General features: G+C 29.1%; 2 protein-coding genes across 2 annotated transcripts; one reads left to right on the top strand and one right to left on the bottom strand.

Moving 5' to 3' along the window:
• The first annotated feature begins 2516 nt into the window (after nt 1-2516).
• Nucleotides 2517-6163, top strand: LOC137814893 (GDSL esterase/lipase At1g09390). Its single transcript, XM_068617830.1, has 5 exons — nt 2517-2922; nt 3724-3912; nt 4372-4532; nt 4970-5234; nt 5664-6163. Exons 1-5 carry the CDS (start codon nt 2685-2687, stop codon nt 5894-5896), a joined length of 1086 nt encoding a protein of 361 aa, XP_068473931.1. The 5' UTR covers nt 2517-2684; the 3' UTR covers nt 5897-6163.
• Nucleotides 6164-9377: 3214 nt separating this feature from the next.
• LOC137814892 (protein NIM1-INTERACTING 3) lies at nt 9378-10336 on the bottom strand. Its single transcript, XM_068617829.1, has one exon. The coding sequence runs from the start codon at nt 10041-10043 to the stop codon at nt 9645-9647; it is 399 nt and encodes a 132-aa protein (XP_068473930.1). The 5' UTR covers nt 10044-10336; the 3' UTR covers nt 9378-9644.
• Nucleotides 10337-14098: the final 3762 nt, after the last annotated feature.

Genomic DNA, 14098 nt, shown 5'->3' with positions numbered 1-14098 from the left:
GAAGAATTACAATGTCTGAGAAAAATATTCATAAGGATTTTAAATTTCAATAAATTAAAGTAGGTCTAGATAAAAACCCTTCTCAAATAACTCATGTTATCTTTCACAGTTTAAAAACATCTAACAAAAAAATATAAAACTAAATATCATCAAATGACACTCAAGGTTTATATGCGCTTCCCTTTGCTAGTATACAGTTAAAACAATAGAAGAAGTGTTCTTAACAAAAATCCATAACTAATTAGTAATTAATTACTGAGAAATTGTGAAAAATACAAGAGATTTGCTACGAAGAAAGTGAATTTCAATAAAAAAATCATCTGAAAATTATAAATAAAAAATAAACGATAATAAAACTTAAAATGGACGTCAATACTTAAACATAACAAAATAAAATTTAATTTTTTTATTCTCATTAATCTGTGACATTCAGTAACAAAGAGAACAAAAAATAAAGTTATCACGATTTAGAGAAAAAAAGTAAAAAATGAAAAAAAGTAAAAAGTTGGTAAATAATGTTTGATGTAATAATTTAAAATAGAATTTGTAAAAAAAATTTAAAATAGTTTGATACACAAACATTTTTAAAAATATAAATTATAATTAAAATACAATTTTCATATAAAAATTATATTTCAAAATAAAAATATTTTTTTTATAAATACAAATATATTAAAGTAAATAAAATAAAAAAATTTAGATTGATTACCTGTTTAATATTTTCTATTTGATTATATTTAAAATATAATTATTATTAATAAAATGCTGATGATAATTTATTATTTGAAAAATAATAGTTTATGTTAAAATATAATTGAGTGTATATAAAAACATAATATTTTTAGTGCAATGAAGAAAGTCTTATATTGACTTTTTTTTGTATTTATGATATTTTTTTATTCTTATTTTTCCACTCTCGAAAATAAATAAACTTGAATGTTTTTCTTGAATTGAAGTGAGTATGGTCTACGAAAAAAAGAGAGAACAAAGAATGAGGTCAGGTCATTTGAATGAAAGAAAAGGGAATACAAATGAATAATTTTTTTTAAATTATATTTGATTGGTGAAAAGAAAAACCAAATTAACTATATAATATAATCAATTATAAAAGAATCTTGATTGAATTTAAATAGAAATGAATATAAATTAAAATTTTAAAAATAAATTGATTTATGAAATGAAAATAATGTTAAAAATTATTTAATTTTTGAAATTGAGTATATATAAATAATTTCAATTGTTTCCCTTATACAAATTAAAAATGTAAGAGTGTAATAAAAAAAAATTCAGTTGAAAAATGGATTTGTATATTAAATTTAAACATATAAAAAATAAAATGAAAATGTACCAACGAAATTAATATATAGCAACATAGTAAAATAAATTTCAGGACTACTACTTAATTCTTCGTATTAGTAAGTTTTGTGAGATTATTTTTTGTGAAATTATAATTTTAAGAGTGAATTTGATAATAAATTATAAATAAAATTATAAATAAAACTCTTTTATTTAAAATGTGTTGACTTCTCGGCCTTCCTGATTCTCTTGGTCTTCTTTTTCGGGTTGAGTTTTTGTCTACTATTTTTTGGCTAATTCTTCCTGCACCCGGCCAATTATGACCTACACCCAATATTACAAAAAAATATCTCTTTTACCCTTATTTTTCTGGATATTTATATCTGCAACACAAATAAGACAGTTTTGGATATACAAATCCAGAACTGAGATGTATCTTTCAGATATGACAATCCGCAACACAGTAATGTCTTCCGGATGCTAAAATCCGAAAGGTTGTTTCATTCCGGATGTGAAAATCTGGAAAAAATGACAAGGGTAATTTGGGTTTAAAAAGAAATAATGGGTGCAGATCAACATTGATTTGGTGCAGGGAGAATTAGCCCTATTCCTTTGACTTGGAATTGGACTTAAACGACTCGTAAACTCACCTATCTGGATTGGATTTACTGGGTCTCTCAGCCTTTGATATGGGTCTTCTCCCTCGAATGGATGTGTGTACATGCAATGCACTCTTATGCCAAAGTCATAATTAGTTTTATAAAGTTATCAAATCATTCAATTTACTTACCTCTTAGGTTGAACATTTATTTATAATACTTTCTTATTAGACTTAAAAGCTACTTGTGTGTTTTCTTTTTGCACATAATATTTATTAAACATAAACATGTATATTTTTATTATGGACTTTGCTACACTAACTAATTCAATTTTATTTATTCATATTTTTTGTATTTAACATTTTGATCTGGTTTTTCGGTGTAACATTTCGGTTGATATTTTCACCTAAAAAGTACTATATATATTAATTAGGTGATATAAATATAAATAAGTGATAGAAATTTGAAAATAAGGATAGAGAAAAAATAATATACTTTAGGTGTCTAATTCAATATATGAGATAAAAGAAATAGAATAAATGGAAAAATAATAGAGTGAAAAGTATGAGTAATTTGTTTACTAATTTTATTTACATAAGCAACAAGAAAGTAAATTAGTGTAAAAGTTAGGGAGTTAAAAGCGTGAATTTAGTAATGATAAGAGAAGTAGTGATAGTGTAATACAAGAGAAGAAGTAGAACCGTAGAAGAAGTGGAACCGTAGAAGAAGTGGTTAAACTAAGAAGGAAGTGGTCACCGACAAAACACAACACAACACAGTGACAGTACCATGGTTTGTGGCGGTGCATTCTCGCATCTCATTTTCACTGCTATTGCAATAGCAATAGCGATTCCATTGGGTGGCTGCGATACGCCTCCGGTGGTGTTTGTCTTCGGCGATTCCAACTCCGACACGGGTGGACTCGCTTCCGGACTCGGTTTCCCTATCAATCTTCCCAATGGCCGCACTTTCTTCCGCAGATCCACTGGTCGCTTGTCCGATGGACGCCTCGTCATCGACCTACTCTGTCAGTTAACTTTCCCCCTTCCTTCTTCGCATTTTCATTTTCTTTTACCAATTTCCATAGTTATACATATTATTCATATTTCAATCTCCAAATTCTTCAGATTCAATAATTAATAATCCCAATTAGTAGTATATTATACTCCAAAAGAAATGTAGATCGTAATGAACATTCATAAACCCACACTCCTTCTGTTCATTATTCAGTGTAATTAATGTAAGGAGTAGTGGAAATGGAGCCATATCTAGCTAAGGGGTTAGCTGAATGTGATGTCAATATGACGTCGTTTGATCGACGCTGTGTATTGTTTTATAATTGGGCCTGGCTTTTGGATTTCAAGAGAGCCCATTACGCGCCATAACGGGCCTAGGTTTCTGCATCCTTTAAATTTAGAGTATTTCTTCCTGTACCCTACGTTCTACTTCCTGCACCCCTACGTTTTACTTCCTGCACCTACATTCTTTGCAATATCAGAATTAACCTTGATAATTTTGGATGATTTCTGGAATAAGAGTTTCATAAGCAAAATAGGGTTCTGTAAGCAAGGTGTGTTCTTTTTAAAAATGATTATTATAAAAATTTAGAAATTTCACTTTGCAATTTAAACATTAGTGTAGAATCTATTTATGTTACTAGGGTATATATTATTTATTCTTTTTATAAATTAAGTAATTTTTACTGCAGTGGCAATTGAAAAATGGTACTGTCAAATGAAAGCTGAGGGATGGGGAATTAGGATGTTAGTTTCATATTTTATATCAAAATGTTCTTCAATCTGAAATATTTTCCTTCCAACATTTGCAGGCCAAAGTTTGAATGCAAGTTTGTTGGTACCATACTTGGACGCCTTGTCCGGAACCTCATTCACAAATGGAGCAAACTTTGCTGTGGTGGGGTCCTCTACTCTCCCTAAGTATGTTCCTTTTTCCTTAAATATACAGGTCATGCAATACCGGCGTTTCAAAGCTCGTTCTCTCGAACTTGTTACGGCAGGTAGATTTCCTTTGCAATATCTTATATCCTTAACTTAAAAAGTTAAAAAATTAAATTGTTTGCACTGTTTTTGTGTTGTGGCCTTTGTTTTAAGTGTTGACATTTGACTGCTATATTTCTTTTTCTCCGAATAGCATGCATGCATGCTTAACAATCAACACTGGTGTAGCTTTAAGCTGTCATATTTTTCTCTGTACTCTGATTCTTTTTTGAGTTCTAACCCCTATTAATGTACCAAAATTAGTCTTTTCCAAAGAATGGAGTCTGATCCGTTGGAGTTCAGATTTTTCTCTGTGATCTGATACCTTCGCTGTTTAGATTTTAACACTACTCTTGTTAATCTGCCTACATGTAAATGAATTCGCTTTTGCACTTAAAAAGTAGTATTCAATTACTGGGGAAAAATATATTCAATATACATTTGAGTTTGTATTTAAGAATGAACTGATTGCACTGCAGGTGCAAGAAATTTCATTAGTGACGAAGGCTTCCGCAATGCACTCTACTTGATTGATATTGGGCAAAACGACCTAGCTGATTCATTTGCTAAAAATCTGTCGTACGCACAAGTCATTAAGAAGATCCCATCATTTATAACTGAGATTGAGAATGCTGTTAAGGTCAGTTCAGTGTTCTCTATAATTGTTTTGTAAACTTATTATCTATGCAGCTGACTACTTTTCTTTGTTTAGTATTGGTGATTTAGGTTGCTGGAAGGGGATGAGTATAATCATAAAATTGATCCTAACCTTCTAGCCTATCCTTTCTGACTAAATAAGTTATCCCTTATTTTCTAATTTATTTCCTTTTTATTGAGTGCTTTCTCTGTTTCGGCAAATGATTCTGTGTAAATTGTTTGCTATGCAATTCTTATAATTCAATAGGTTATAGGTAAGAGGGCCAACAAATTTGTTTGTAACCGCCAACTTTCCCTTTATCGAAATAAGCTGCAACAATGATCTTGTCAGGGAGGTGTACATTGATTTTATAACAATTTATTCGTTGATTTTTTTTATATCTCCTTCTTAGAGTGTGATGTTTTCTTATCTGCATGCAGAATTTACATAATGAAGGGGCCAGGAAGTTTTGGGTTCACAATACTGGGCCATTGGGCTGTCTTCCTAAAATACTTGCACTGGCTCAGAAGAAGGATCTAGATTCATTGGGATGTCTTTCTAGCTATAACTCTGCAGCAAGATTGTTTAATGAAGCGCTGCTTCTTTTGAGTCAGAAACTAAGATCTGAACTGAAGGATTCTACTTTAGTCTATGTTGATATTTATGGCATTAAGCATGACCTCATTACCAATGCCGCAAAATATGGTAATTCAAGCAAACACTTTCTTCTCGTTTAAGTATATTGATAATTATTTGACTCACTCTTTTGTTACTAATCTGAATCTAGTTTTCTTTGATTTCACTCCATATATATTATGATGACATAAATGACACAGATAACTAAATATATTTGGATAGAGGAATGGCAACAACATATTATTTTACACACTCCTTTGAAGACACTCTTTACTATTGGACGAAATTTTGTTTAATACCACAAGATTTTGTTGGTTGCATAGCAAATCTCACTCATAATTTTATAATTTCTAATAAATTTAATAATTACTACAGAATGTGTTTAATTGATGCATTGCTAGCACTCCTTAGTTGTCTTAACTTGGTAATGGTTCAAATTATTGCATTAATGATTATCATCATAATTTTGATGGTGTTTGTAAATGCATAATTGATCAGGTTTCTCAAATCCGTTGATGGTATGTTGCGGCTTTGGAGGGCCTCCTTACAACTTTGACGTAAGGGTAACATGCGGACAACCTGGTTATCAGGTTTGTGGCGAAGGGGCTCGATATGTAAGCTGGGATGGAATTCATCATACTGAAGCTGCAAATACGTTGATAGCTTCTAAGATACTTTCCATGGCTTATTCCACACCGCGGACACCTTTTCATTTCTTTAGCCGCTCCTGATTATGCACTCTGAGTGTGCAAAACAATGAATAAAAGGTTAGTTCATTGGTTTTTGGTTTACCAAATCTATGTAATTTCCAATAACAGAGTCTGTGATGAAGTAATGCACGTGCTGAAGCTCTAAAAAGTTAGAGCCATGCAATTGGATTGTGTTCTAACTGGCCTATGATTCAGAATTTGGTTTTTATTTGACAATGTGGATGTATGTTTATTATGTAAACAATTGGTGTCTCACATGAATGCATTTTTGGCCTGTATTATCGGACATGTAATTGAATCAGTGAAAGCTACCAGTCTAAAGAATCATTGTCCAAAATAACTAATTTTATATTTTAATATTATACAATATTTTGAATTGTTATGAAAACAGATACTGTAAAAGTTTTCTGATAATGGAACTCAAAACAGAATGAAAAAGGATAGACTGAGAGAAAGTTGTCTGCAAATAAGATCTTTCTAATGTCTTACGTTATTAGAAACCATTACAAGCCTTGTACTGAATAGTTACCACTCAGAGTTAACTAACTTAGAATTAATTTCCAAAAGCCATAAAGTCTTAACCTACAAAAAACATAATTAATAAAATAATATAAAATTAAGACATAGATGTAGATCATTAAATAAAAAGTTTTCTTTGATAAAGTTAATGGTAACTGACAAAATAATGTATACTTAATTGCGTGTTAAATATGAGTTTTATTAATCTTAAACGTATTTTAGATTAAATTAAAAAATAGATTAGATTAAACGTATTATGAGATAATGTTGTATTATGCAAACAACTGATAACACAGACTATTGTATTTTTTGCCATGACACGATCATAAATAATAAGTCAACGCTAACAAATTCAGTGAAGTTTTTTTTTTTCTTGCTGTTCACTTCTTTGAACCTCATGCGTTCAAAGAGATTTTTTTTTGGAATCTCAATTGGAGACACATTAAAACAAATAATAATAATGAGTGATTACAATAATTTATGGAATAATAAAGTGGGAAACGGATTTCAACTCTTAAAAGATCTAATTTTGATGACTTTTTAACTTTTGACGTTATATTGGCTATAAATTCTTTGAAGACATTTCTACATATATTACAATAATTGCGTTGAGTAAAAAATAACTTCTTAAATATTCATCAATTCTTATATCTTGTTCCAAATCTATTACACTAGGGGTGGCAATGAATCATCCTCGTGTTTGTCCGTAAAATGTGGATTGGGTTGGTTCGTCGTAAAATGTGGATTGAGTTGGTTCGTCCTATGTTAGGAGTAACTCGCGGGTCTGCGGACCTGTATAAGAATTTATTTATTTTTTCAAAAATTAAAATTTCATTAATTATAAAAAAAATTATTTCTACTACTGAAAAATTAAAATTTTATCTGTGTTTCGATCAATTTAATTAAGATAAAATTATAAATTCAAGTACGATGATTGTTAGAAGGTTTGATTAAAAATAATTAAATTTTGCTTTGTATTTTTTTTTTCTATAGGTAAATGTATAAGAGTATCTTATCAAAATTTTGCTACAAAATATTTTAATGAAGAGGACTACAATTTCGTTTAATAATTTTTATTTAAATTTATAAAATTAATAGTAAAAAGCATACAACAATTTACCACATAAAAAGTTAATTTTAAAAAATATTTTATTTTTCTTTCCAGCTTTATTTTAGTACATGCATATGCTTCTTTTTCCCTTGAAAATAACATCATGAGGCTATAAATAAAAGAGAAGGAGAAAATGTAGCACTTAGGATCTGCTTAGTTTGAAGAAATTGACAGTAAAAAAGAAAAGCATAAGGATCAAGTTGCTTTTGAAGTAAGTTTTTTACATTTATTCTCCTCCATAACTTTTTATAAAGCATAAGATTTGAATCGTTAAATCATATAATAATATCTTGTATATTCTTCATGTAATTTTTTTTATAAACAAAATATAAAAGTATTTATCGTATAATTTTATAATCAAAATTTAGTTATGTTATAAAAACCATATTATACGTCAAAATATAATAAAGTTGATTGATAAAATATGAAATATTTTTTAAATTATGTAAAATGTGTATACTCGATTTATTTCACATCAATTATTTTTTCTAATTGTATCGATTTTGTGTTTTGGTAAAATGATAATTATGAGAAGTTATAATAGTGGGAAACGAGGATAGTTAGGTCCACATATTTGAGTGCAGGAGTCTTGGATTATTAGTGATGGCATCTGTTAGCAGCCATGCCACGCACCTGTTAGTGGGGACAAAGCTCGGAAGCTTTAGAACTATGTAGCTCACATTTGGAGCATTACTTTTCATTCTAAAAAACTCTTTTATTATTACAAATGAGCGTAATCAAAATAAAATAAAGGTTTACATATTTGTTCATCTGCGCTTTTTTATGATAAGTAAAAAAATTATTTATTTTTTGAATGTTCTAATGCTTTGGGTATTTGGAGTTGAGTTCGGAAGATTATTCATATTTTTCATTTCTCTAATTAGGATGATCTTCTTTCTTTTATTAAGAGTGGTCATTTGGTTAAATTGATTAAGCTTTCTTTGATAAATTTTTTCATTTGGATGATATGACGTAAGGGGAATTTTGCTCGTTTTCATGATAAGATTGAGGTTTCTTGGACTATTTCGATTATTAAAGATTTAACTTGTTTGGTGGGTAACTCGTCTAAAACTTCTATGAAAAATGATATGTTGAATTTCAACGTGATTAAGTTTTTTTTTTGTATTAATACTCGTACTGGTAAAGTTCTTCGTCCTCTTCCTGTGATATGAGAGTTTTCTTCACTAGGCTTGGATAAAATTAACACTGATAGGGCTGCTAGGGGATATCCAGGTTTTGCTACTTGTGGATGTATTTTTCGTGGTGGGAGTATGGGGTAATTTATTGGAATTTTCTCTGCGTTCCTTGAGATTCATACTACTCTAGTTGTTGAGTTTTATGGGGTTATACATGTTATGGAGGAAGTTCAAAAGATGAGACTTACTAATGTCTGGTTGGAATGTGATTTTGCTTTGGTTTGTGCTGCGTTTACTTTTTGGAAAAATGTTTCTTCAATGCTTTGGAATCGATGGAGTACTTGTCTTAATTACTGTAGAAAAATCAGGTTTAGGGTTACTCATATTTTTTTTTGTGAAGGGAATGTGTGTGCTGATAAATTGGCTAATTTAGGATTTATTCATAGAGAATCATTTCATCGGTTTAATACGCTTCCATCTAGTCTGTTCTTAGAATTCTTTATAAATACGTATTATGTATCGTTTTTGTTAACATCTGAACATAGTTATGTATTTAAGTAGTATGAAATACCATTCCTTCTTTCTCTTTTCAAGTGAATATAAATCTTCATTATTACTTTTTGAAAATTAATATAATGTGGTTATTACTTATTTATAATTTATGAAAATATAAATATTTAAGAATCAAATAAAAAAAGAAAACAGTAAATGTGCCGTCAACTTTGAAAAAGAGAAATAAACATGAACAAAACTTTCTTTTTGACTAAATAGATGATCAAAATCTGTGTTCACCAAGCATGATAACTTTAGATGTTCACCTCTTGTGAAAAAAAGATTATAATAGAAGATGATAGCTTCTTCCTTCTTTTCAGTTCAATGAATAACAACTACAGGGTCAAAATCATCATCATCATCATCATTATCTAAGGTTGTCAGCATGTCACAGTCACTGGCTCATAGGCCATAACCAGTTCATCAGATACATATGCATATAACTGTAATTTCATAACGAAAGATTTAAGTCTAAATGCTCACTCCTTTTGTCTTTCTCTTCACCATTATCTTCCTCAGCTGGCACCAATTGTGTCGCATCTTGAAAATCTTCTTTCTGCTCTATGAGCTCTTTGCGTGAAGGAGCAGCAAGATCGTGATGAAGAGGACCTGAAACCTGACTACTCTTTGCCATGTCTCCACAGTCAATAAAGTCTTCTACTTCAAACTTTGGGTTCCAAATACTCCTTTCCCTCACTTCATCCATCTTCTTGTTATCATCTTTGTTCTCCTTATAGAGTCGATCGCGAACATCTTTTGTCCTCTTTACCAAGGCAAAGAACCTTTCCATCTTCAGCTCCTCATTTTCTTCTTCATTTTCAATTTTTCTCTTCCTTCTTTCTCCCTCCATGCTCCTTAATTAACCAACGTAGCTCTATATCTTAAAGAGAAAAAGAAAACAAGAGGAATTAATATGGAGAAGACTATGTATAGTTCCCTGTGCAGAGAAAGAGAAACACCAACTAAAAAAGAAACATGGGAGAAAAGAAAAAGGAAATTTGAGGAGGTAACAGAGAAGAAGAAAGAGCACGAATAAGGGTTGAGATCTGATATGAACTTGCTCTACTCAGAAAATGAAGCATGGAAATTGCTGAATGAATTCAATGAGCTCAAACCGTGTTAATTGACTCACAAGAGAGGTCAATACTAGCGTGTTATTTTATTTACTATACCCACATTATTGGATTGACATTAATGCCCTTTAATATTTATTTTCATGGTGTAAAATATCTATCCTTTTTGTTCATGATTAATATATTTATCACAAAATTGACTAACCAACCTCTAATCATCTCAAACTTTAACTTTAGCTAATGAAATAAGTATAAATTTTTTTATTTAGTTAAATATGATTGAAGACTTTAATCTACTAAAAATAAAAATATTTAAATTTGATTAAATACGAATATATTAAATTAACTAAAAATTAGAATATTTATAACATATAAATTATCTAAATTTTATTTTATGAATTAGTCTCATTAGGAATTGGCATTATCATTGACCTCATTAGGAATCACATCAGCAACCAAGTCATTTTTTATGTATTCTTTATCAACAAAAAAAAAATATCGGAAAAGTATTTGACAACATAAAAAAATATTCTCGGTGGCTTTTTTAATCTTAGCAGTCTTGTGAGAATATTTAGTGTTACTGTTCCTCAACATGCTAAGAAACACGGGTTTTCTCCTTCCAAAACTCACATTTAAGAAATAAAGTCAACTCTAAATTTTTCAACTTATTGATATAATCATCACCAGCACCAGCAGTACCATAATCAATGGAAGACTGACTCTCCTAAGAATTTATAACTAACCTTGCCAAAAATCTCACAATTACAAACACCTAGTTTCTTCTTAACTTTCCTTCTGGATTAGGATCCAAATCACAACTTTACAATCTAGATGTTTAATCATGTTCAGCATTAATTTAGTAAAAATCTTATATTAAGCTTCATCAGTGATTGAGCTTTGTTATATGTGAGGGGACTTTGTTCCCTATGATTTGTTTTACACATACAAATTAATATATAAATAAAAACATTTTTTAATTAATTTTAGTATATTTTATATATTTCACATCTTCAAAATTTTCTACAACACCTCAAAATAATTTTTAAAGAAATGACATGGTTCAAAGGCTGTCTTAAAACGAGTGATTTTATCTTTACCAATGCGTTATATTTTAAAATAAATGTATGATGACATTATATAATTTACGTGCATTATACTTTAACTTTCTCTTCTACTAGTATCATTTGAATAATTTGTCTAAGTGATGCTTTAAGTGCAGTAAACATTTTTTTCGTGTGTCCGAGAAAAATTCAATAACTCATAATAACAACTAAACGTAAAATATGGTCACGCTTCGTCTATAAGATAAAAGTTTTTGTTTTATATGTCAGATGATACGACACTCTATAATTTTTTTTACATATGATAAACAAAGTATTCACTAAGATGATAAGAACATAGTCTTAAGTTAATATAATACTTCATGAATAATTTTTATGCTTATTCTATATTGCAAAGTTTCCTTTATTTGCCAATAGGATCAAAAACTTATATCACATCAATAATCTCTTGTCATGAGGTAACGATTTTTTTGTTTCAACAACTCTCTCAAGTATAATTTGTCAATTCTATATGTGTTTTACACAAATTTAAATAAAATACAGTTATATCAATCAACTCAATATTAAGATAGAATATAAATATAAATATTATATATATATATATATATTTAAAATAATAAAAGAATTAAAAAATTTAAATTGAAAAATATATGTTTTTCATAATATCCCAAAATAAGTAATACTATCATTTTTTTTTCTTTCACTTCTCATGTTCCGTCTTTGACTTTTGATCTGGAATGCATATGTAAAAGGTTTTTCAATATTCAAGTAAGTGTCAGGTATTCAAGTGCAATAAATATTGTGATAAACTTTTGTTTTAGTTATTGTGCCTATTTATAGGATTTTGTTGAATCCTTTTACGATTTGGTCGAGATTAAGATACATATCATGATTAAGATGCGCATTACCTGATTTTCCGTACCGTTTAATACTAATATATCCTTATTTTAACATTCTCCTATGGAATCGGTCGAGACCAGACACTGGCGTATTCTAGGACTGTTCGGTTCGACCTCTAACCATACCATTTATGTAGTAGAAAAGTAGAAAAGTTTTTTTTAGGCACACAAATTTGTTAAATTAGTGAGAAATTACAAATTAAATTAATTTTTCATTAAGTAAATTGGACAAAAATTGATAAAAATTTAATAATTTTGTTTTTTCCTGAAGAATAATTTAGGTTGGTGAACATATGAAAATGGACCCCATAAAAAACATATAATGGGAAACTTTTCCCGGATTAATGATGCCTGTCTGGACCCAAAGATGCAGTATTATTTATAATGAGGTTTCAAATCAGCTTTCTTTATATTCGTAGTAGAATAATGCTAAATCCTCCAACTACTTAATCCTTGTAACTATGTTTAATAAAAAAGCAATTGCATGAAAAGATATGTTAAAAAAAATATAAACAACATCAAATGTTTTCTTTGTTTAATATGGGTATCTTACAATAAGATTTGAAATTATTTTCCATAATTTAACATCTCATGCGCACGTTAGAAATGATATTTATTAGAAAAATTTTAAATGTAATGACTTGAATATTGTTGGCATTATTCCTAATCGAAATTAAGGTTTGGCCTTAGAAAATTCATATAATCTGATAATTTATATAATATAGAGGACAAGTAAAGATTGAAGCTACTTAAATTTGTGGATTCTAGATGGGAAAAAGCCAAAGAGAAAATCTTCCTTATTTTTGTGTTGTTGAGTGGAAAAAATTCAATTCTTTAAGAGCAAATTGAACTTTTGTCCATACGTTTTTTTAAGGGATCAAATCAAAATGATATACGATCAGCTTATTCTAAGACGACTTGACTCAATAGTTTAACTAAAAGTCTAATAATTGTGTTAGTAATTAATTTTTAATATATTTTACTATTGGTTTATTGAAAATTTTAAAATAACAAGTGAAACAAATAAATTATATACTATATTTATCATGGTAATGAAAGATGTAAGGCGAAGAACAAATAAATTTTGTGAAACATGTAAGATGCATGCATGGTGGCAGTGGCCATACTCATGGTGGCAGTGGCCCCATGGTGGATTGGAAGCAAGAATCATCCCATGTGCTGTCATGCGCCATTTTGAGATGAGATTCTCTCCATGTTTAAATTCAATGTTTTAGGGTGTTTTTTCATAGACACCTATATTATTCAGAATATCCAAATTATCCTTATTAGTTTTGGGTCATTTTGAGATAGAGATGTTTCATAAGTAAAATGTATTTTTTTAAGATAAAAAACCATTTCATAAAAAAAGATTTAGAATATATATTTTGACTTCCAGGTAAATTCAAAAATTCATAAAGTGTGTTTGGAGAAGTATGTTTTAGAAGTATTTCGAAAAAATAGTCTTTAAAAAATGATGGGATGTAGGAAGAAAGTTGTTGAGATGCAGGAAGAAACACCCTATGTTTATATTTCTTTCAAGAGGTTAAATGAGCTACATTCTTAAATGACCAAATGAGAAAACATTGATTAATATGTACAAGGAAAAAGACAGATACACAATTTTATTGTAATTTCATTTTGTGGCACAAAAGGATTCATCCTAACAATAGTGAATAATCAACTTCGAACTTCATCCAAAAATTAAATATTTTGTTTTACTTTAAAAAGTAATTGGTAAAAGTGGCTCAATGCTGAATGTATAAAAAAACATGTGGGTTGTTCACTTGTTCTCCTTTCCATCTATTTGTTTTTCTTGGACTTGTTTAATTTTTCTCTTTCAAGAATATATGCAATTAACAAGAAAACAACGAG

Source organism: Phaseolus vulgaris, chromosome 1, assembly GCF_000499845.2.
Source record: "Phaseolus vulgaris cultivar G19833 chromosome 1, P. vulgaris v2.0, whole genome shotgun sequence".
Classification (NCBI taxonomy): Eukaryota; Viridiplantae; Streptophyta; class Magnoliopsida; order Fabales; family Fabaceae; genus Phaseolus; species Phaseolus vulgaris.
Note: the sequence above shows the minus strand (reverse complement) of the source record. Positions and strands in the feature narration are given on the sequence as shown.